At 35.9% G+C, this 24,008-nt stretch overlaps 1 protein-coding gene across 3 annotated transcripts in view; it reads left to right on the forward strand.

The window, feature by feature from the left end:
• Positions 1-24,008, forward strand: part of ZNF800 (zinc finger protein 800) — a 49,665-nt gene that overhangs the window by 17,855 nt on the left and 7,802 nt on the right. For 2 of the 3 annotated variants that reach the window (XM_059933470.1, XM_059933471.1), the window contains exons 4-5: positions 1,474-1,617; positions 4,229-5,921. In XM_059933470.1, coding sequence (XP_059789453.1) covers positions 1,474-1,617; positions 4,229-5,921 — 1,837 coding nt within the window. Of the gene's footprint in view, positions 1-1,473; positions 1,618-4,228; positions 5,922-7,148; positions 7,912-24,008 lie in introns of those variants that run through there. The other variant, XM_059933472.1, reaches the window with a different exon arrangement.

Consider the following 24,008-nt stretch of genomic DNA (forward strand, 5'->3'; position numbering starts at 1 on the left):
TCCAAGATAGGTTTGGTTTGTTTGTTTTAAAAGATGAATAAACCAAGGTGCAAAGATTATATAGCCCTTTAAGGTCACACGACTAGGTGATAATCAAAATTGGAATCTCTAAAGACTTAGTAAAGTTCTGATAATGTGGTAATCTTTTTGCAGTAGAAATTTGAGGGCTGGCTTGTCTTCAAAATGATAAAATGCAACATGATGATTGATACAGTAATTAAATATAAACAGATTGCAAAAGATTGAATCAGAAATGCTTAACTTTTATGGATCCTACAGTATTAATTACGCTACTGAGATGGTGTTTATTCTCTAGTAGTCTCAGAGCTTAATAGTCACGTGCTTGTTTAATGATGGAACACTGTGCACCTAGGTAGTCTTAGGTATTTTTCAGGATGCTGTTCTTTCCCCTCTTTAATTTAAGTCAATATTATCATTTTTTTGAGGAAACCAAAGGCTCATTAATTAGTGAACACTGCAGATCACTTTTGTCAATTTACCTGTGTCAAAGACCTGTAGGAAGTAGTGACAGAAGAGCTTCTATTTGTGTTTTATTTTAAAGATTTAAAGAGTGCTTGTTGCTGTTTATTTTTTCTCTGCCTTTTGATCTTCCATCATAATAATGCTTAGATTCCGTAGATCAGTGGCAATTCTTCAACGAATATTTATTGAGCATTATTAGAGCTGAGCACTTTGTAGCTGTAAATAAGGCAGGCTTGGTCTTGGCTGCCTTGGAATTTATAATCTAGTGGAAAAGATGGGCTTTAAAGTAGTAATTATATCAATATTTAATTTATTGCAGTTAGGGTGTGTTTTTGAGGGAGAAAGGCTTTGAATAAATTTCTAGTGGTATTAAGAGACCTAAGCAAAATTCAAAACCATGGACAAGGATTCTTTACTCTCACACTAAATGGCCATAATCCCACGTTGCCCCAGAACCCGAAGTAATTTAAGCTGAATTTAAAAAGAAAGTCACAGACAACCCTGTGACAGTTTTGACCTTCTTTAAGGAATCGGGGAAAGTGTATTGCTCATGTTTACTTCCTAATGTGAAAGAGAGCTGGAAGAACCAGCCAAAAACTTGGGTTGGGGTGGCATTTAATTCTTCTGTCAAACTCCAGGTCTATTGAATCAGAATCTCCAGGAGTGGGTCATGTACATCTTTATTCCCAGGTCATAGTGATCAACCAGATGTTGGAACCACTGTTAAGATAGCCCAGGAATTGATTGGCTGCTGAATTAGAAAAAGACCATCAATTTCAGCTGTCCTAATATCCAAATGATAGTAGAATTTTGCTTAGAACTTAGTTTATAAATTAGTTCTGAGTGTAGTGTGGTAGACATCGGCAATGCCCGTATTTTGTTTTTAAAGAGTAAAACTGCACCTTTGGATTGTCAGCAGTGGTTGCCCAGTTTAAAACTGCATGTTGAAGTTACCTTTTGTGTTAAGTTTTCTTTTCTTTTTTCCCTCAGGAACTAAACAACTTAAGCATATTTTATTAAAAGATGTGGACACTATTTTTGAATGTAAATTATGCCGCAGTCTCTTCAGAGGATTACCAAATTTAATTACCCATAAAAAATTCTACTGCCCACCAAGTCTCCAGATGGATGACAGTAAGTTTTATTCATATATGCATTTTGCTATGTATTCGTATACTGCAACTACACATTTATGTTAATAATGGTATCGATATCTAGTTACAGATAATTTAGTGATAGAGAACAAGATAAAATACTTGACTCAATGTTACATTCAGTTTCTTTAAATAGATACTTCATATCAGTGTTTTTCATTTGGATTTTGCTAAAGATATATGAGGTTAGATTTTTGAGTATATTTATTTGTATTAAAGTGTTGGATATTGTTTTTGAATGTTTATATGGGCTATACAGTTTATATCCAGGATTTTTGTAAGTTAAAATATTAATGCTTGATGAGGGTGTTGGTATTTTTCCTCCTTACTTCTTAACAACTTGTTACCAGATACGACTCATCATTTACTTAGATTCTCCTTAAGTAAATGAGAAGGTTGGAAATAGAGCAAAGAATGAGTAAATGAGTTGATTTTTTTGGTAATTGTAGAGAGCATTAAAAAATATTTGTTAACCTTTCTAGTGTTTTCTGGGTCTTGATTTGAAGATCAGTTTTATTCTCAGTGAAGTTTATTAGATAAGTCATTTTATCAGAAATTAGACTGTGTTATGGGCTAACCTGAGATCTGAAATAGCTTTATGTGATAAAGGCAGGTTAGTAGCCTAACAAAGTCTTTGTGGAACCAAATGTTTGTTGAATTAAGCATATTGTCTCTGTATGATTAAGTTGCAGTATATATAATGGTATTATTTTCTTGCTTTAAAGAATAATGTAAATTCCTTAAAATATTTTAATAAGTAATAGGTTACTTTCATTATTTCTTGTTCAGGGATTTAACTCTTGTGGACTTACAAAATATAGAATTTATTTTGTTAGTTTGATATTACACTTGCATTATGGATTTTGTGCATTTTTCCGCTTAACCTTTTTGGGATGGAAATGGAATGCAGAACTCCAAATATCAAAAGTACTGCTTTAATTATTAGCATGAAGCTGATTTAAAGTATATTATAGGACACAGATGAAACAAAAATTTCGTATTTGTCTGGAAACTTTCCCTACCACTGTTAGATCTTATTATACGTCTTTTTATCCTTGAAATATAAATGAAAAGGTAGGCTATAGAGATTAGTTTCAAATCTAACCTTTTAATTAAAGAACTAGTAGGAATTTAATTTTCTGGTAGTTATTCTTTGTTATTTTTTGGTGTGAACTAAAGTTTAGTTGAATTTTAGAGGGAAATAGATAAATGGATTTGCTGTATTATTGTGCACTCTTCTGCAATACTTATTCTAGAAATACTTCTGTGAAAGTATAATTCTTCTTATAGATACCACTTTATCCATTTGAAAAAGAAAGATTAGTAGACTAGAAGAGCTATGATGAATCATTTCTTTTTTTTTTTTAAATAATTCACTCTGGGGTATAAGTGACGTCAACAAGGTTTAATGTGACGTCTCCCCCTAGAATGTTTGCATTTTTAGTTACTCTGTTTTTTTTTAAATTTAATTAAATTAATTAATTAATTAATTTATTTATTTATTTTTGGCTGTGCTGGGTCTTCGTTTCTGTGTGTGGGCTTTCTCCAGTTGTGGCAAGTGGGGGCCACTCTTCATCGCGGTGTGCGGGCCTCTCACTATCGCGGCCTCTCCCGTTGCAGAGCACAGGCTCCAGACGCGCAGGCTCAGTAGTTGTGGCTCACGGGCCCAGTTGCTCCGCAGCATATGGGATCTTCCCAGACCAGGGCTCGAACCCGTGTCCCCTGCATTGGCAGGCAGATTCTCAACCACTGCGCCGCCAGGGAAGCCCGTCATTTCTTGATTTATAATTAGATACCAGATTTGATGCTATATTTGTAGCTAGATTTTAACATTGTATGTAGAAACATAACCAGTGTTAGACCATTCTGTTACAATAGGAATATTAGGTTGCCTACAGACGGTGTAATTATTGCACAGATAAATAAAACTGGCTCTGTTTTTGGAGTTAATCTGTAGTTTTTAATCATTTGTTTTAATAGGTTGCCATGTTAAGAAGACATGTAATAGGACTGAATTTAGCAAACACTTCTATACATCCTGTCATTCGTGTTTATATATTTTCCTAGAAATCTTTTTCATTTTCCATAAGATGTTCAAATGTCCCTATACAATTAGATGAGATTATTTATTATGGATTAAGTTAATAGGAATGCTGTTATGTTTTCTAAAAAAAAAATTATTTTTATATGTAGTAACATTCTTCATGGTGTTTTATCCATCTTGGGTTATGAGAACTTTGATTTGCCTTTGCTAGCCTAAAAATATGAAATATTATTTATATTGTTTAGGATACCCATGTGCTTAAATATTTTATATTAAGCGCCCTTATTAGAAGTAGCTCTTCAGATTCCATCTATTCCTTAACATTTGTGTACCATGATGAGATTGTAAATTAAAGCAAATTTTAATTTAATTAATACTTGTTTTTATACTCATAAGATACTGAAAAGTAGATAATGCTCTTGTAAAAATAAATGCAAACCAGTAATATAATAAATTTTAAGATAGAAGTTCATAATACATTTAAAAATATTAGAGGGCTAGAGCAGGCTAATTATTTCAGATTAAAATGTTGTTTTTTCCTTAACAGACCTTCCTGATGTAAATGATAAACAAAGCCAAGCCATAAATGATCTCCTAGAAGCCATATATCCAAGTGTGGACAAGCGAGAATACATTATTAAGCTAGAACCCATAGAAACTAATCAGAATGCAGTGTTTCAATATATTTCAAGGACTGATAATCCTACTGAAGTCACAGAGTCAAGCAGTACTCCTGAACAGCCTGAAGTTCAAATACAGGAAACTAGCACTGAACAGTCTAAAACAGTTCCAGTTACAGACACAGAGGTGGAAACTGTAGAGCCCCCTCCTGTTGAAATTGTTGCAGATGAAGTTGCACCTACATCTGATGAACAACTGCAGGAATCACAGGCTGACTTGGAAACTTCTGACAATTCTGATTTTGGTCACCAGTTGATATGTTGTCTTTGTAGAAAAGAATTCAATTCCAGACGAGGTGTTCGTCGTCACATTCGAAAAGTACACAAGAAAAAAATGGAAGAACTAAAAAAGTACATTGAAACACGAAAGAATCCAAACCAATCCTCTAAAGGACGCAGTAAGAATGTTCTAGTTCCATTAAGTAGGAGTTGTCCAGTATGTTGTAAATCATTTGCTACAAAAGCGAATGTAAGGAGGCATTTTGATGAAGTTCATAGAGGACTAAGGAGGGATTCAATTACTCCTGATATAGCAACAAAGCCTGGGCAACCTTTGTTCCTGGATTCTGTTTCTCCTAAAAAATCTTTTAAGGCTCGAAAACAAAAGTCGTCTTCAAAGACTGAATACAATTTAACTGCATGCAAATGCCTCCTTTGCAAGAGGAAATATAGTTCACAAATAATGCTTAAAAGACATATGCAAATTGTCCACAAGATAACTCTTTCTGGAACAAACTCTAAAAGAGAGAAAGGCCCCAGTAATACTGCCAACAGTTCAGAAATAAAAGTTAAAGTTGAACCAGCAGATTCTGTAGAATCTTCACCCCCTTCCATTATCCATTCTCCACAGAATGAATTAAAGGGAACAAATCATTCAAATGAAAAAAAGAACGCACCGGCAGCACAGAAAAATAAAGTTAAACAAGACTCTGAAAGCCCTAAATCAACTAGTCCGTCTGCTGCAGGTGGCCAGCAAAAAACCAGGAAACCAAAACTTTCAGCTGGCTTTGACTTTAAGCAACTTTACTGTAAACTTTGTAAACGTCAGTTTACTTCCAAACAGAACTTGACTAAACACATTGAATTGCACACAGATGGGAATAACATTTATGTTAAATTCTACAAGTGTCCTCTTTGCACTTATGAAACTCGTCGGAAGCGCGATGTGATACGACATATAACTGTGGTTCATAAAAAGTCATCCCGTTATCTTGGGAAAATAACAGCCAGTTTAGAGATCAGAGCTATAAAAAAGCCCATTGATTTTGTTCTAAATAAAGTGGCAAAAAGAGGCCCTTCAAGAGACGAAGCAAAACATAGTGATTCAAAACATGATGGCACTTCTAACTCTCCTAGTAAAAAGTATGAAGTAGCTGATGTTGGTATTGAAGTAAAAGTCACGAAAAACTTTTCTCTTCACAGATGCAATAAATGTGGAAAGGCATTTGCCAAAAAGACTTATCTTGAACATCATAAGAAAACTCATAAGGCAAATGCTTCCAATTCACCTGAAGGAAACAAAACCAAAGGCCGAAGTACAAGATCTAAGGCTCTTGTCTGGTGAGGAACAGTTACAGAGTTTTGCTTTTTTCCCCCCATCGAACTAAAAAAATCATTTGACCATAATTTATAGCTGGTTCCATTTTAACACATTTGCTTCCATGTATCTTACGGCAGTGGGAACTGCAAGAGTAATGTGCATATCGCATTTACCTCTTCAGTGACCTTTATTCCAGTGGCTTGGGAACAAAAGTTAACTTCAGAACTTATCTTCCACAGGACAATGCAATATAGTTATAGGTAGATGGCACAGGGTCAGTGATTTCCTCTCAATGTTGTAAAATATATACATTTATATTGGCTTGTGTTTACAATAGAAGTCTTCTGTTTAACTAACTTTGCACAGGTTTAATTTGATTCAGTGACTTAGTCTACTAATTAATACATTGTAGGAAGTTAAGTATATTAGAATGAATTTGTGAAGGCGATAATTATAGGAAAAAAGTCTTTTGAGGCACTGTAATTATTGTTAAATTAATCTGTGACGGCTAAATAAAGTGCTGCACTCAGAAAAAACAATCCCCAAATTGAATTTAGAACAATTAGCATTTATTATTTATGTTTAACATAGTGCTTCCAGGCAAAGGGGGAAACTTGATAAACAAAAGTTTGGGTTTATTTTTCCTTCTCCTTGGGAGTATGTGTTAGTTCCTGTTTTTTAGTTTTGATCTTTGGAAAAAGTGATTGTTTAGGTCCCCGATCCTCTTATTTTTACCTTTTTGTTTAAATAAAGTTTTGGTGATCATTTCAACATAGGTAATATTATTAAGGAGGTTTTTTTTTTTTTTTCTCCTGGGGTTGTGTGTTGCAAGAAAAATAAAATTCCTATTGGGAAGAAAGAAAAAAATATTAGTTTTTTAGAGGGTTTTGGAACAAATGTAGATTTTTAAAAAGCAATATAAAATAAGGAGTAGACTCCCTATACTTGTTTTTGCAAGTCTCTCTGTATTTTAGAAGTTTACCTTCATTACCTGTGTCCCTTGTATTAATGCATTTAATATATTTAATTAGTATTAAATTAGTTTTGGATTCAGGTTCTAAAGCAGTATACTTAGTTTGAGTGCTGAGTAGGTTAAATGTTGTGGTTTGATTATCACACATTTTTTTATTTGTGTGGAAAACTTGAGATGAAACCATCCTTTAGAAGTCACTTACTATTGTATTATTTTGAAAATAAGGTTTTATTGGTAAACTCAAAAGTGTTCATTTATTCCCATTTCTCCTCAGATAACTTCAAGTGATGTACGAAAAGGTTTGGAGTTCATTTTTGTGGAAAGACTTTAAATTGGTGTTAGAACCACTAAACATCTTCAAATGGTACTATGAGGGAAAAAAAAGAAAAAAATTTGATAAATATATGACTGTAACTGCTGTTTTCTGACTAAAATAATAACCATCTAACCACTTGTTTCTAAGGCACTGCCTCTTCCAGCACTTTCAAGTAGCTGTGACATTTTGTATTGTCATCCCAGTCCATCAGCTAACCACCCCTGTGCGTTTGGTCTACAGTTTCTACAAAAATGTTGCAAATTTTGTTTTCCAGCAGTTTGTTGATTAAGTGATCAACAACCTGAAGAAAATATCACCACTGGTGATTTTTAATTAACAAAGACTTTATATGTTAGCGATTTTAGTTTTGTTCCACTTTATTTGGCAGAATTTTTATCTGGATTGTACAGATATATAACTTCCTAGTGAGCGTATGTTAGGACCAAAAGACAAATCTCAACACATTATAAATATTTAGCCTACTAAATATTTGTAATTATTTTTACATCCATTTATTTCTAACTTGTTCTATAGCACTTAAATGTTTGAAAATTTCATTCTAAAATATATACTACAGGAAACTTCCGGTTCATTTTCATCCATGGATCATCACATTCTTCATTTGTAAACATCTGAGGTTTTTATGAAAATTAAACATTCCCCTATTTTTCTTTAAGTTTCATACAAAGCACTTTAATGATAGATGCAACTTAATTTTTCAGTTTTTTTTAAAAGACCACACATTTACTAATGTTAATATGAAGGTAAAGATAGCTTACTGCTATTTTATGGATGCAGACAATCCCTGCACAACCACTTCTTATAATACTAGTTTATTTCTTTAAATATTACTAAAAAAGGAAGATTGGGGTGTAAACCCTGATTCTTTTTCTCTCCCAAGTAAAATCTTAAATGACCACTTTAGATAATATTTGATCCCTACTGTAAAATTTAGAAAATAATGAATTTTTGTCCATTTTTATAATCAAGATTTTAGGGAAAACAGAAGTACATCTATCTTTAATGAAATACTGGGCAGGTTTTTGTGTATCAATATTTTATACTTTTTAGGGAATATTTTATTTTTTAGTAATTTTTGTCAAATTATAATTTTAAAAGGTACAGCAGAGAATATACCATGTTTTTATATAGGTTCATCCCTGTACTTAGGAGGGACCCTGTCCATCTATATACTTTTTGTATAAAATTTTAAAATGTTGAAGATCCACAAGGTCATAATAAAATGCTTTCATAGCTAGAAAAACATTTACCCTTCCCAGTGCTTTGCACTAAAATATACTGTGAAAGGAAACTAGAAAGACTGTAACTGTTGCTGGAAATGTTCTATATTGAATGTACATGCTCTTGTTGGAAAAATGTACTATATGTGATGGAAATAAACCAGACTCGAAGTTATTTCAGCTAAATGTGCTTCAACGAAGGTGCATTGGTTGAAACTTAAATGTTTTATTATCAAATTTAAATTTATTCAGTGACTATGAGCAGCTACACTTGAAATTTATCCTGATAGTTTTATTTTTTAGAATTAGAGTGATAATTTCTCTTTAATTTAAAAACAGATTTACTTTTCCACATATGGAAAACTTGTACTTTATAGGTCTAACTTTAATGATTAATAGTGTAATATATTTAGGGAACTAAATGTGTAGGTGTTATTTCATTTATAAACCATCTTCGTTAGTTGCACATTATTAAACCTGTATGTTTGACTTTTACAAGGTGTTATCTTTTATGCATTCCTACACACAAGACATATTCCAAAGATATTTTCCAGACTTAGGTACCTATGACAAGTGGAAAGATATGAGGATTCCTAAAAAGCTTGGGGTAGCTCTTTGCTGCAGCCTCTCGTGTGTATGCCAGCCTTTTCCTTTCTGCTTTACTTGTTAAATACTGTAGGGAAGAAAGAGAAATATCCTGATGTTGGTGGAGGAGAGCCCAATTGCTGCAGTACCCTTACTCCACTCACCTGTTTCCACAGGACGTTTCACATACAGTTTGTCTCCACTGTCGTAACTTTAGAGCCACAGAGCAGGAATTTAGGAGGGGGCATCAAGGGTTTCAAGGACTATAAAAATATTTCATCTGGGTCATAGAGAAAAAAATAGCATTATGTCAGGACTTGTCTAAATTAGAGGGGCCTAGAGAGATTAAAAATATTTTATCATAATAGCCAAATTAATGGATCATGGGAAACATAGGAGTTAAGAGACTAAACTAGGACCAGTTAAGTAGAATGAACAAGTAAGAAGTGATTAGAAATTCTTTGTTCTTCCTATTCCTTTCTGGTCTTCATCCTTTTTGGTTTTATTTTGACTCTTGAGGTTTGTCATCTCAGAGGATCAGGCTTGAGGCTCTTGAGAAGAGGCCTAAGAAATTTGTGCCAGAAGCTTTTCTGCACACAGGCTGTATAAGCAAATATTTATAGTACTTTTTGTTGTCGTTGGGGGGAGTAGTGAAGCAGGTAAAGAACCATCAGAAACTCCTTATTTTATATTAAGACCTATTTCTGGCTACAAATTACATTCACTTTTGCTGCAATTTGATCAATTGAGAGTTCTTCTATAGAATTCAAATCATCTTCCTTCCTGAAGATACCTTTTATTCCTAAATTTGGTGCAAGAGGAGAAACAGTAAAAGGTATGGCTTGCACTTCAACTTCATAAGTTTGTATAGTGCAAGCAAAAGCTGGATGAAGTATGGCTGACACTAAGGTGTTTTTGGTTTTGTTTTGTTTCTTTTGGCCACGCTGCCCAGCTTGTGGGATTTTAGTTCCCCGATCAGGGATCGAACCCTGGCCTTTGGCAGTGAGAGTACGGAGTTCTAGCCACTGGACTGCCAGGGAATTCCCTAAGCAGGTGTTGATTATAACATGCAGATATACCTTGAATGCACAATAACCATTTTTGGGGTTCATGTCTCTTTCCCCTCTTTACTCCCTACTTCAAGAAAACCTTGAATGTTCATATATATATATATATATATATATGCCAAATTTTCGGTTGACACAGATTGCTTGTATTGTTGAAAAGTACCTTCACATTTTTTAGGAATATGTATTTGTTACATTGCCTTATGGTCAGTAGGCTGTTCTCCTCAGTTTGCTTTAAAGAGCCTGTGGATGCAGTAGTGGGGAGTTTTGTGGTTTTGCTACGGTTTGAGGCTGCAGGTATAGAAAGAGGAGTTTCCCAGTAGGTATTATGGCAAGTAGGTATGGAGATAGAAGCACAAGTGAATATCATTTCCTGCTGTGAAGTTGTAGAAGATCTCTTCGAATAGCGTGACTACTGAAAATGAGATTTGAAATGCTTCTAAAACTTTAGAAATTAGGTCTCCAGGTTTCCTGTAGTGGCCCTTGGAAATATTCTAGTTAGGAGTTTTAGAATTTACTTTTCTAATGGAATCCTTAGATTATCAGGATTATGATTCAGACACAGTCTCGTAGTTGATCAGTGGCCGAGCTCTAAGATATGGGCAGCATGATGTTGGCTGTGGTGTTAGACAGAATCCTTCTGTACTCCATGCTATTTTTCTCTTCTCTGACTTCAAGAGCTAGCGGAAACCTCAAGATTGAAAAGGAGTAAGGATCAGCAATCTTAAGTACGGCTGTTAGTTGTTTGGTTTCTAAGGCATTAAGCACATGATAGACTGCAGAATAAAATGTGTTTCACTTAAAGTCACCTACAATGATTTTGGCTTTTCTAACTTTCCAAATTCATTCCTTCTCTCTCTTATAATTTGTTTCTGTACTCTTTTTCTTTGACCTCAGTTCTGAGCTTCTAGCTCTTATCTTTCCTTTTTTCTCTTCTGGTTAATTAACAGAGATCATTAGTACCAAGATAGCTAAAACATTCTTTTGAGAAGGTAAGAGGGTGGAAAGACAGCTCATTTCTTCCTGAATCTTTATCATTCTACACTTGTCAGGTTTATTATTTATTTTGAAGCTTCTTTCTCTACATATGTTCACCACTACAAACAGAGGGGAACTTAATGAGCACCATAGGTGCATCTGGTTCAGAAAGCGCCTGGAGTTGGAGGTTTTGCTGTTTGTGCCCACTCAGCAGAATTAATTTGCTTGATTGTGTATTTTTGAAGTCAGGGACTATGTCTTGATAATTTTGTTTAGTGCCTAGCACGTTTTCATGTATACCCAGGCACTTTAAATAAATGTTTGATAATGATGTTAAAGTAAGTAGTAGCCTTTTCCATCTGAATTGTGCTGTCATATACTTTGAGGCTTTTGGGTCTTAGTTTCCTAAACTTTTATTATCTCAATATTGATAGATTTAATTTATTTTAGAAAGTGCCATCAGTACTAAAATGAGAGTTTATGATAATAAAGAGAATTCTTAGTATTAGTTGATAGTAATTAACGTGTATAGAGTGCTTACTATATACCAAGCGCTCTGCTAATCCTTTATATGCATGATGCCCCTAATCCACCAACAACCCTGTGGAGTAAGAACTGTCCCTTCATTGTGCCCACTTTACAGAACAGAGAAATTGAAGCTTAGGGAAGTTCACTGGTTTACTCAAGTTCACACAGCTAGTAAATTACAGAATTGAGACTTGACACTAAGTCTGACCACAAAGCATGTTCCCTTCATCAGTGCACCTTATATTTGCAGATTTTATCATTTGCAAAGTACAGTCACTACATTACTTGTTGGCAGTTTGGTGTAATGATCTGGAGCTAGATTCGTTGGTGAAATTTTTGTATCCACAAATTATTTCCTGTGTGACCTTGGGCAAGTTAAGTTACTTAAGCATTCTGTATCCTCATTTATAAAATGAGAATAATATTTCTTACCTGATAAGGTTGTTCTGAGGAGAAAATGAAAAATACATGTAAAACAGGGTGGTCCTTGTCATGTTACAATAAATGCTAGATACGATTACTATAAGTAATTTTCACAGTATAAATGTGCAATTTTTTATTACCTTGTAAAGTTAAGTTTAAATGGAAATGTGTGCATTAGAAGAGAGTTTATTGCTACGCACCAGATTTTAACTGCTGCTTTTGTGTTTAATTGGGAAATGAGGACAACCAACTATATTATTATTTGCCACCAATTTTCTTCTAAGCAGCTATTACTAGTTTATCATTCCTACTCAAGTTTTTCATTTATCTTGAAAAGGTATTAGGTAGTTTTAAGCACATTCATTGTAAGTTAGGCTTTGTTTTTATCATTACTCCTTAGGACAACCCATCTGTCTTAAAATTCTCTTAGTATCTGTTCTATCACACAATATTTTGGTTTTGGTCATGTGTAAAATATTGACATGGAGCAAATATTAACTGAGTAACATAGTTGAAATATTTCTATGAAACTAAAGTAGATATGCATTACTATTTGAAAGCAAGCATTTGGTTGTGGAAAGAGTGGATTCTTCAGGAGAGCATGATTTGGGCTAAGTCAGGAATTTCTTTGGTGAATGTGTCATGAAGAAGTAAGAAGAAATGGTACTTTTCCAAAGTCTTGCCAATGGTAGTCATTAGTGGCAGTACTCCACATTTCAGTTGAGGCCCAAGTACTGTTAAATTATCTACCAACAGGGTTTACCTGCACATCTCCCTGTTCTTGATCTTGTTTTTTTTAACCATAAGATGACGGTTTTAGAAATGTTTGTGTCTAGGGTTAATTTGCAACACCAGAGAACCTTTGTCCCTAGGTTTGGATGAACTTTCATATCTTGATCTGCAGATCAAGTGCTGGGGTCCCAACACCTGGGTTGTGTGGTTTCTTAATGATTCTGATACTCAAATTCTTATGTCAGGTATCTGAGCATGTTTCTGGCACACAAAACATTGTAATGTTTAAACAGTAGAATGAGGTGGTTGAAAAAAATAGGCAAACCAAAACAAAAAAAAACCACTTCGAATGCTTGAGCAATAATGACTTGCAGCCTATCTGGGTGTCCTGCTCCTGTATAATCTGGTAACACTTTCAATGCAAGAGCATGTAATAATGTTATGTTCAGAGGAGAAATTATTACACCAAAATGAACCCTAAATGCATAGAACTCTCTTTACAACCCAGGTTTTGAATATTAGTTTTTAATTCCTTCTATCTGTGGAATTATCCTGAGAATAAATTAGCTCTGAGAAATGGAACTGTGGCTTTTAGTCAGGCTTTCTTTCTAGGCTGTGCAAAAATATATTTTTTAAAAAGTTGAGACTCTTGGCTAAATCGATGCTTTGGTAGACCTAAACCCCAAAGTACTGGTTGTGTCTGGTAGTTTTTATTTTGGATGGGAAGAGAAAGTGAGGAATAGTTTTCTTCTAAGAAAAAAAAATAGCCAAGTACTAGGAACATGGTGTGCACAAGTGATTGAATTACATGAAAAAAAAATTAACTTTTAAGGAAAAGATTTTTATGTAGTGTTCTTGGATTTTTGTCATATAAGTTGTTAGGGTCGTTCTGTGTAAGCTTCTGCAGGAGAGTGGCCATGCCATTTTCATGCCTTTTGCTCATTAGATATTTACTGAGTTCCTTGGAATCCAGCATGCTGGACATTTGTAGATGTTTGAGACTTTCTGAGCCTTATTCTCCTTTCCTTTGAATGGGCAGGCTTTGAGGACATAAGGTAGGCTCATGGGGCTGTCATAAAGATAGAGAGGAACACGCTTAGTGAAATTTGTGAGTCATCTTCAATATTTATATCCTCAAGTTAAACTTTCCTCAAAACGTTTTCATGGTTTTCCAATTTGCCCTTTCTTTGCCTGGCTGTCTTCACTAGCCAGCTGTTGTTTCTTATGATTGTAAGTGAACACAATCACTTAGTTACCATGAAATTTGGATACAAACACACACCAGAGGAAGAAACTTTTCAAGGAAATGGTTTTGTTGCCCGTAACTGCCCTGGATCTCTTTTCAGTTTCTAAATGTATAATTGTAATGATATGAATTGTTAGTTTTTAAGGTTTAAGATACTTCTTTGAAGGTCATTTCTTTCTAAAACAGTTAACTAGAGCTAAAGAACACAATGTCTTCAAACCACAGATTCTACAGGATGGAAGTAAGACCCACAGTACGTGGCTTACCGGTCACCACCCGGCTTGCCGTGCCATCTCGCTGCAGGCGTGAGGGCGCACGTGTGCCGGTGACACAGCATCGTGCTGCGCTCTTGCTGCTGCTGCTGCGAGTGCAGGGTTTTAGTTGGTCTGTAGCCGGTCAGGAGAGGTTCGTTAGAGAGTGCTGTGTGGGGAACTGAGAAGGGGCCAGGCCTTAAGGGAACCTAGCAGTAATTGTACAAACTGGCCTCACCATATGGATTTCAACCAGGTGTTAAAGAAGCCGGAAAAAATGCAACTCTAGGGACTGGGTGTTGCCTTCTTAGCAGCAGGAGTGTGGCTCCTCTGCTGCTATTAGCCCTTCTCAGACTCTGCTTTTTTTTTTTTTTTTTTTTTAACATCTTTATTGGAGTATAATTGCTTTACAATGGTGTGTTAGTTTCTGCTGTGTAACAAAGTGAATCAGCTATACATATACATACATCCCCATATCTCTCCCTCTTGCATCTCCCTCCCTCCCACCCTCCCTATCCCACCCCTCTAGGTGGTCACAAAGCACCGAGCTGATCTCCCTGTGCTATGCGGCTGCTTCCCACTAGCTAGCTATTTTACATTTGGTAGTGTATACGTGTCCATGCCACTCTCTCACTTCGTCCCAGCTTACCCTTCCCCCTCCTCATGTCAGACTCTGCTTTTACTTTAAAAAAAAAAAAGACACTAATTACCTCTTGATATCTTCTCAATGTGGTTATATAACTGCCTCATTATTTCCACTGCTTGCCTCTTCTGTGTCGTTCAGGTATTTTCTTTCTCCGTATAGCTTGAATTTAGACTTCTGTAAGAGAAAATCTGATTGGTTCAGTTAGGTGCATTCTTGTTGGGCAAATCTCCCATGCTAGGCCTCTTCGTAGGTTGCTGGCCATAGGTTGCTCTTCAGAGGTTGGCTGTTCCTGGGACAGGTGCTCTCTGTGGGTCCTGTCGTTGGTGATCATGGTAGCAGAGTCAGTGCCATAAAACATGGCCCTGGACCCAGTAAGAGGAATCTTTTGGTGCCAGTCTTTTAAAAGAGGGATGTGGCTGGTTCTAGAATGTACTAACCTTTCCAGTACACGTCATTTTCTTTCATTTTAAAGGTGATAGAATTAAAGGTAACCTGTGGGCTTGACTGTTCGTCAGTGCAGCACCAACAATCCTTTCCATACTGAGAAAATGTGCGGAAGAGTTTTCTAATCAGTACCTGCAGTTCCTTTTCTGAACTGCCTGGTGCTGTTTCCGTCTTTGGCTTTGTAGATTCATAGACAGCCTGAAGTTTTCACTCAAAAAGAGCCATTACATTTCCTGTAACAGCGTATTAGGCCATTCTGTCAGTTTCTGTGATTTTCCAGACACCCACAATTATGCTGCACAATTTGAGTTGGTGATTTAGTGAATCCTTAAAAGTATTGCTTCTGCTCTTCTTGTATTTTCCGCATTTGGGCTTACTCTGCAATAGCTGCTTTATATCGTCTCATTCATTCCTTCAACGACAGGCACTACTGAGTGTTCATCATGTGTCTGGCACCATTCCATTCTTCTGGGAAAACAGAATCACACAGTGGTTAAAGCATGGATTTTTAAGAATCATGCATACCTGAGTTCAAGTCCTGGCTCCTTTACTTACTAACTGTGTAGGTTGGGCAAGTTACTTAGTTTTTCTAAGCTTCAATTTTCTTGTCTGTAAAATGACGGTATTAGAAAATGCGGTATAGGTAGGTTTATTGTGGGAATTTATAAAAGTTTAATGATATATTGTATGTAATGTACTTAGCACAATGCCTGGCTCAAGAGCTCAATAAATATGTATTAATACTGTTACAGTGATCACTAAAATTGCTATCAGTTTGCTGCCAAAATACTTTCTGGCACTTGCCGAATAGTTTCTGGTTATCTTGCTTTGCCATTTGATGTTCGTTGCCTTTTTGTTGGTATTAATCCAGGCATTTAAGGAAAAGTCAGATGTAACATCTGTGATAAAGCCAAGACGGACAGCAGTTTATTAAGTTAGAACATATTATTCTATGGGTGCTTAACCTGCTGCCGTTTTTGGCAGCACCTTTTGCTAATTGTTCAAGAATTTGTTGAACTTTTTATGATGTAATTGTGCTTCCTTGTGATTAATGTCTTATAGAACAATGCATAGTTTTGAGTAGCAAAACTCAGAACAGCTTTCAGTTTTATTATGATTATTTTTTGTAAAAATTAGGCTATGGGTACAAGAACATATTCTGAGTTTATAAGCAAGAATTATGTCTTCTCTTTGTATCACTAATGCCTCACAATGTACCTGGCATAAAACAGCTAGGAGAATGTGGAAAGAAGGAAAGAAGGAAAGCAGCAACATTACATCAGTTATCTTCAGGCTTATATTAGTCCACAATATGTCTTTGCTTTTAAGCTTCTTTTCCCATTACCTCATCTTCTAATCTATATAGCTTCTCTACCTGTGAATTCCTCTTCGTTTCTATTGCTGATGGCTTCTGGTTCCTGACTTTTTAATTTGAGCCTCCTAGCTTCTGCCATTGCTACTAAGTAGTGGTGACAGGTTCAAATTCATGGGAGTGCTGTACTGACTGTATACCCTGATAAATAATCCATAATCAGTTATACACTGTATGGGTGTACATTTAGTGATTTTTTGATAATTCTTTTTTTTTAAGACTTACCTTTGTTTAATTCATCCCTATTCAATTCTGTGAAATGCATCTCACATTTCACTTTCATATTCCACTCCCAGATCTAAACAAACTAAGCATACAATTGTTGATTGCCTCTTCTGTCATTTGTGTAATCTTAGGAATTAGAATTAGTTATTTCATTTATCCAGTTCTCACATTGCTACTTCAGAGCTTTTACACTGCCCTTAAAGCCTCCAGTCCTATTTTGCTTCCTTGATAAGAGGCAGCCTTGCCTATATCATGACAAAAGGTAGAAGACGTTTCTTTATGCTCCCCTTCTGCATCAGTTATTTTTTGTCTTTGGTTCCTTCTTTGGTTCTTTGAAGGAAGAAGTCCAAGTCCAACACTTCTACCGTTGCCAGTCTTCTTCCTCAGACCTTCCTCCAACCGTCCTCTCCTTCCTCCTCCTCATCTCTGTCTCCCTTTCCACAAACTTCTCCCCTCAGCCTACAAACATGCTCAAATTCCTTTCAGCCAAAAAGTAAACTTCCCCTCCAGACTACCTTCAGTCTAGTTACTGCCATCTGTTCCTCCTTCCTTTCACTGTCAAACTTCGTGTCCTCTCATCATACCCTGCTTTAGCACTAATTTCACTATATTGTAATTGTCTATTTTGTTGTCTCCTTTCTCCGTTAAGCTCTTAGGAGACCTGTGCCTTGGTCACCATTGATTCCCCAGGGCCTAGGGTAGTTCCTGGTACATGGTAGGCATTCAATAAATATTTGTTGAATGAATGAACAATATTGAGCCATGCCTATACCATTCACATGTGAACCATATAGTTTTTCCCTACCCCTTCACTTCTATTGAGAGTTCACTTGAAGGCCATCAGTGACCACAGAAATGCTAAATCTAGTGCCTTCTTGCTTCCCATCATGCTTGAACTCTCTACGACCATTAATGCTTACAAAAATGTACCTTTCCAAGATTTTCGTGGTTACTTCTAACTGGGTCACTTTGGGCTGGTCTCAGCATGGTATTGCATCCAAAAGAAACAGACAAGCTTCCAAATCTTTGGAAAATAATGAACTTTTTACGATTTTCCAGAAATCTTCTAAGGAGATAGGTACAATTACGTTAAGCTCAGCAAGCTTCATACAAGTTCTCCTTACCCGTCTCTTCCCAGATCCTCATACAGCCTGGCAGCTTCCGTCAATCCCCCTTCTGTAACATTTCCCCCAGAATCTTGTGTAAACTTCCTACCAAAACCTCGTGTCTACTTTTTTCATCTTCTGGTTCTCTTCTTTTCTCTAAGAATAACTCTGTTCTTTCCAATTTAAATCACTTTAGCCTCTCAGCTTCTTCCAGTTCTTCTCTATAACCCGTTATCCTGTTCAGCATTCCAAAAGTCTAGGAGCATTCTCTTGATTTCATCTGGTTTGTCCTTACCAATTTTCTTTGCATGATTTTACTTAATTTTAGAGCCTTAGATCAGACACTATCTTCTCCAGTGAGTATTTCTTGATCTCCTAGGTTTGGCTGGGTTTCCCCCTTGCGTGTTTCTATAGTGCCCCATCTATAACTATATTGAATTTAACTATTTGTGTCTCTCCCCGTAGTCTGTAAGCATCTTAAGAACTCCTGTCTTTTCTTTATACCCCTAGCATCTAGCACAGTACCTGGAACATGGTGGATGTTGATAAATATTTCTTGAACTGATGGTCCTGTGAACTCTGATCCCTCCTCTCTTGCCACTGACTTTTATTTTGTTTCTAGGCCTTTAAATATGATCAGTGTTTCCTTTCTCCTTTTTCTTTTTTCTTTTTTTTTGATACTCTTACTGATTCCTCCACTCCTAAAGCATCACTTATTACTTCTGTGAAGGTGACCCCAGACCTATTTCCTAGCCTGGCGATTCTGATTATTAGACCATTTGTTTTCAAAGTTACATGTCAGACATCTCCACATGGATATTTCTCCATATCTTACCAGCAACGGAAACTCAGTAAGCCAAACTTATCTTCTTTTTAAACTTGCTCCTCCTTTATGTGTTCCCTGTTTCAATTATTCACACCCCTACCTTCTTGGTTACCTAGGCTAATTAGAATCCTAGGAAATACCTTGACTTCTTTCTCTCTCTTACACTCTTTACCTTATCAGTGATCAATGCCTGTTCATCCTGCAATTCAGTGTTTCTCACATTTGGGTCCTCCTTGCCATCTCCACCTTTAGTAGTTTGGTTAGGACTATCTCTTATTTACACTACTGCAATAATCTGTTAACTGACCTCCTCTCTGATCTGTCTTCCATGCTGCTGTCAGAACTACCTTCCTAAAACACAGATCCGTTGTTACTGCAGGTTCATTGCTTGACTAACTTACTCATTGTCAGGTCTCAGCTTAAATGTCACTTCTAAAGACAATCTAGAGTAGTCTCCCTTATAGCTCTGTTTCATGTTCCTTTCCATATTGTCATCTAATACAGTTTTTAGTTATGTTTATATTTGTGCATTGACTTGTTTAATGTCTGTCTTCCCACTGGAGAGATTTATGTAACAGACTGGGGAGAGTTATATAGACCCTGTGCCTAGCACAATGCTTGGGACATAGTAGTCCTTAGAAAATATTTGCTGAATGAGTGAATCGATAATAGATAGCTTATCAGTATAGGAAAACAGGAGATAGCAAAGGCAGAAAAGTTACGGGGTCCTAGAATCTTCCTACATTTTCACAGACCTTGGTCTGTAGTTCCGGCCTTTCTGAAATAGTAATGGGCTTCTCCCTTCTGTCGTTTGCATTTATTTCCCTAAGGATGAGAGTCAACAATTATATTACCCCACACTCACATTAATGCTGATGTGACTATAGTTGATTTGGGGGCTGTAGGGTAGTGGCAGCTAGATTTGTTGACCTGTTGTTAATATATAGGTGGTGCCCTAGCCACGCAGGCAAACAGGTATTTGCTAAGTTGACTTAACCCAGATTTCTTTTTAGCCTCTTGAGTGATGCAGAGCTTTGTACCACATGTTAATTAATGTGTTTATTACTTGTAGGACTAGTTGTGTTTGACATGAGGAATTTATTTGCCTTTTAAAGATTAAAGATTTTAATTTAGCAAACTTTTATTGAATGGAAAATGAAAAAATTATTTAAAAATATTATCTAGAAACAGATTAGTGAGTAATAAGCGAATTAATCTCCCCCTCCCTGTGGAGCCTGCTCAGGTTTCAAAAGTCAGAATTTCATCAATATTCTTGAGATTTCACTGTCTTAGGTTGACTCACTTCATCCATTCAGTAGACATTTTGAACTCCTGCTTTGTGTGAGGCACTTAGTTAGGTGCTAGGATTACAGAGATAAGAAATGCAGTTCCTTTTCTCAAATACTGTGAAAGAAGAACATGTTATAAGGATACACAGAAGTGGAGTATTAAGGCATACTGAGGGTTTGGTGAAGGATTTTCATCATTCATTCATTCATTTTTAAGTTGAGTTTTGAAAGAGTTAGCTAGGCAGACAAACTTTCCAGGTAGGTACAGAGGACATGAGACCACATGTAGACCAAGGGAAGGAATTATGGCCAAATCAAGAAATGTCTTATATACCAAGTGAGTAGTTTGAATCATATTTTCAAAATTAGGAGTAGCTGTTGAAGGATTTTAAGCCAGGGGCATCTGATAGCATTGAGAAGACTGAATTGGAGATGGGATAAGGATAAGATGTGTGGTGGGGAAATCAAACAGAAGCCAGTTTCAGAAATTTAAGTAAGAAGTGATAAGGACCTAGATTTAGGTAATGGCACTGAGGCTCTGGAGATGGATACAGATACTATAATTATTTCAGAAGTGGAATTTCTGAAGTGGAGTTGAAGATGGCGTCTAGTTTGGGCCTTCTGGTTGGGCAGGTAGGTGTTACCATTCTTCAAGGTAGGGAACACAGGAGGAGGAACACTCTTCCTGGGAAATGTTGAATTAAAGTTTAGACATGTTGAGTTTGAGGTGCTTGTGGGACATCATATTGGAGGTGCTTAGTGTGAGTAGGATATACAGACCTAGAGGTCAGGAGAGAGATTGCGCAGGGGCTGGAGATTTAGGGATCATTCATGTACCTGTCGTGGTTGAAAACGTAGAGATTACTGGCAAGAACAGAGTCAACATACCATACTGATTCTCACGTTCTTTTGGTTTATTTTACAATTTAGGTCAGTGCCTTCCTATTTCAGTTTTTCATTTGGGAAATGATGTTTAGCTAGCACCGGTTCTCCTCCCCACCGCCACTCCCCAGCCCCATTGCCACGTATGAAATGTATAATATAGCATGTATTTGATACTACTTTAAGAAGTGCTAAATAATTAAATTGTAATAGTATTAGGTAATGTGAACTAATCCGTCTTGTATTTTGAGCGCTTTTTCAAAAATCTGTTAAGGCCTATTTTTAAAAGATTATTTCTTTAAAAAGGAAATATCCTATTTTTAAAAATAAAACAATCAGTGTTCTTGGACTGAAGAAGATGTGTTTGTTGACTCCCATGGCTTTGGTCTATCCAGGAGTTGTTTGTGACTTAGTCCCTATGTCTCTGACTAAGGCAGAAACTATTTCTGAAAACTGGGAGGAAGCCATCTGGGTAAACTAATAAAATCTGACATAATCCATATGATAAACTTAAGTAATTTAGTATCCATAGCCAGATTCTGAGGGCAAAAATATGCTATTAAACATTGAACAGATTATTGAAATAAATTAGAGTAATTTTACTTTGCCAAGCTGCACTATTTGGACTGGTGAATATTTAAAATAACAGTGAAATGAAAACTAGGCCCTGCATTGTCACGTATGTTTCTGTGGTCCGCACTGGTTTCTCTCTTTCTTTTTACCTCCTTTCTGAAGGGAGAACCTAACAATAAAACTTTAGGTCTTGCCATCTAGATAACCACTAGAGTTCAAGTGGAGATTTTTGTCTTCTTGGAACTGAAATGAAGCAGCCTATTTACCCTGCCCTGGCCAGTGGATACTTAGGAGGGTATGCAGAATGACTTTTAAGAAGTCAGTCCTGCTTGGGATCGAAACCAATGATTTAATTCTGGAAGTGTAGGTCTGTATACCATTTAAGCTATCCAACTTTTAATTAACTTTTAAAATCTGCCTTTAAAGGGAAGAATTCCCAGGAGACTGTGTGTCAGGTTTCAATAGAGCAGATTTTATGGATGAGTTATGATCCTTAACGGAAGTCAATAATAGCAATGCTGACAGACTTGAACTAGAAGAGAAGAGGATAACTATAATAAAACAACATTTTATTATAATCTCATAATCTATAGTAAAATGAGAAAAAAAACTTTAAAGTTTTCTGTTTTAATGCTTTGAAAATGGTTTCATTTTCTTGTTATTTGAACTTTAAATTAATCAACAATAGACATCAGCATAAACCTAACAGCCATGTCAGAATAACACAAGGCACATTGCTATAGCACAGAATTATTTTAAATCATAAACTTTTAACTAATACCTGTTTGAGATCTTCCTTTTTAAATAAATTTGTTTCTAAACATTGATTTTTCCCTCCCCGCAGCAAGCTTCTATATACTCATTCTCACCTCAGTAAATCACTAAGAGATTACTAAAAAAAAAAGGTAATGTGTGTATTTAGGTGTTTGAAGGATTGTAACAAAAATGAATGGTAGAATAGAATTTTAGAATTTATACTTTCTGCACTGAGGACTTCATTTGTTTAATAACCTTCTTGATATTTGTTGATATTCTTTCTTGCCCTGTGCCAACGTTTTAGAGATAAATTTTGTTTAGAAATTTCTTACAAGATTTATCAGTATGTTACGAATAACAACACACACACACACACACTCATACACACACGCACACTCTTTATTCATAATACCTTGAATAATGTATCTTGCCAAAAGTTATTACATGGTTCTATATTATTACTTTAGCTTCACAAGGTTACTAGATCGTTGAGAGAGAGGTTAGTTTTTTTGACATTTTTTTCGTGTAGTAGAACACACAGTACTCTTTCATCAAGCAGACCCAACTCACAATCTTAATCAATGGAAAGGTAGAACCGGCACCTCTTGATTTCCTCGTTTTGTTGTATTTTGGGTGGAGCTGACTCTTGAGTATGAAGGTTGTGATAGGAAATAATACTAGGTACTTGCAAGAAAATACTGGAAGAGGGTTGCCAAGCCTCCTGTATAGGTATGATTTTCTCATACTTCAGAGCGCTGCCCTATTAAAAGTTGTATCTAGATGCATATTAATCTTATATTTGAGCCTGTTCAGTCACTTTTGATATATCTCTAGCATGTCATCACTCCTGTGAAGTATTCTATCAAGAAAACTTGACAACCCAATATTTGAAAAATAATTTCTAACATTTTTTTTGCCAAGTTACTATTTAAAATCAAACTGTGACTAAAACTAAATTTATCATCCTACTACCAGACTGATTCCCCTTGCTGACTTTATTTTGTCCATGCTACCATCATCATTTTGCTTATCACACAGATTTAAAGTGCTGTTTCTTCTATGAATCTGTTCTTGGTAGCTCCAACCCATGGTGACCTCTTCCTCTGATGAACTCACATTTACCAGTTTTTTTTCACTTTCATCCTTTGTGTTATTAATGCATTATTATTTAATTACAGTGTCCCCCTGATCAGACTGTAAGCCCTCTGAGTCTCAAGACTAACAGCTTTGCTCTACAGCATGTGAGGTCATGAATGAATGGGTCATCAGGCCTGTCCCCATTTTCTGTTCTCCAGGTGTCAGTATCCTCTTCATGTCCTGTTTTTACTGGTCTAAACCTTCTATTGCTCTACCCTTGGCTACCCTGCCTGGTCTGCTATTATCTTGTGTTTATGAAGATTATGGATGATTTTTAGGAGGTTCTTGGGCTAATTTTAGGGGAATACAGGGGTGATTTTTAACTTTTTCCTTACTCAGGATCCATTTTTAAACTCTACCACAAGATTCTACCTCTTTATTTTTAATATTTACTCATGTATCAAAGTATGTTTTGAGAGTCTGTATCTTAGAAGCAATAGTTTGTGTGTGTGTGTGTGTGTGTGTGTGTATAGAGGACTAGCCAGATTGTTTATTTATTTATTTATTTATT

This window comes from Balaenoptera ricei, chromosome 9, assembly GCF_028023285.1.
Source record: "Balaenoptera ricei isolate mBalRic1 chromosome 9, mBalRic1.hap2, whole genome shotgun sequence".
NCBI lineage: Eukaryota > Metazoa > Chordata > Mammalia > Artiodactyla > Balaenopteridae > Balaenoptera > Balaenoptera ricei.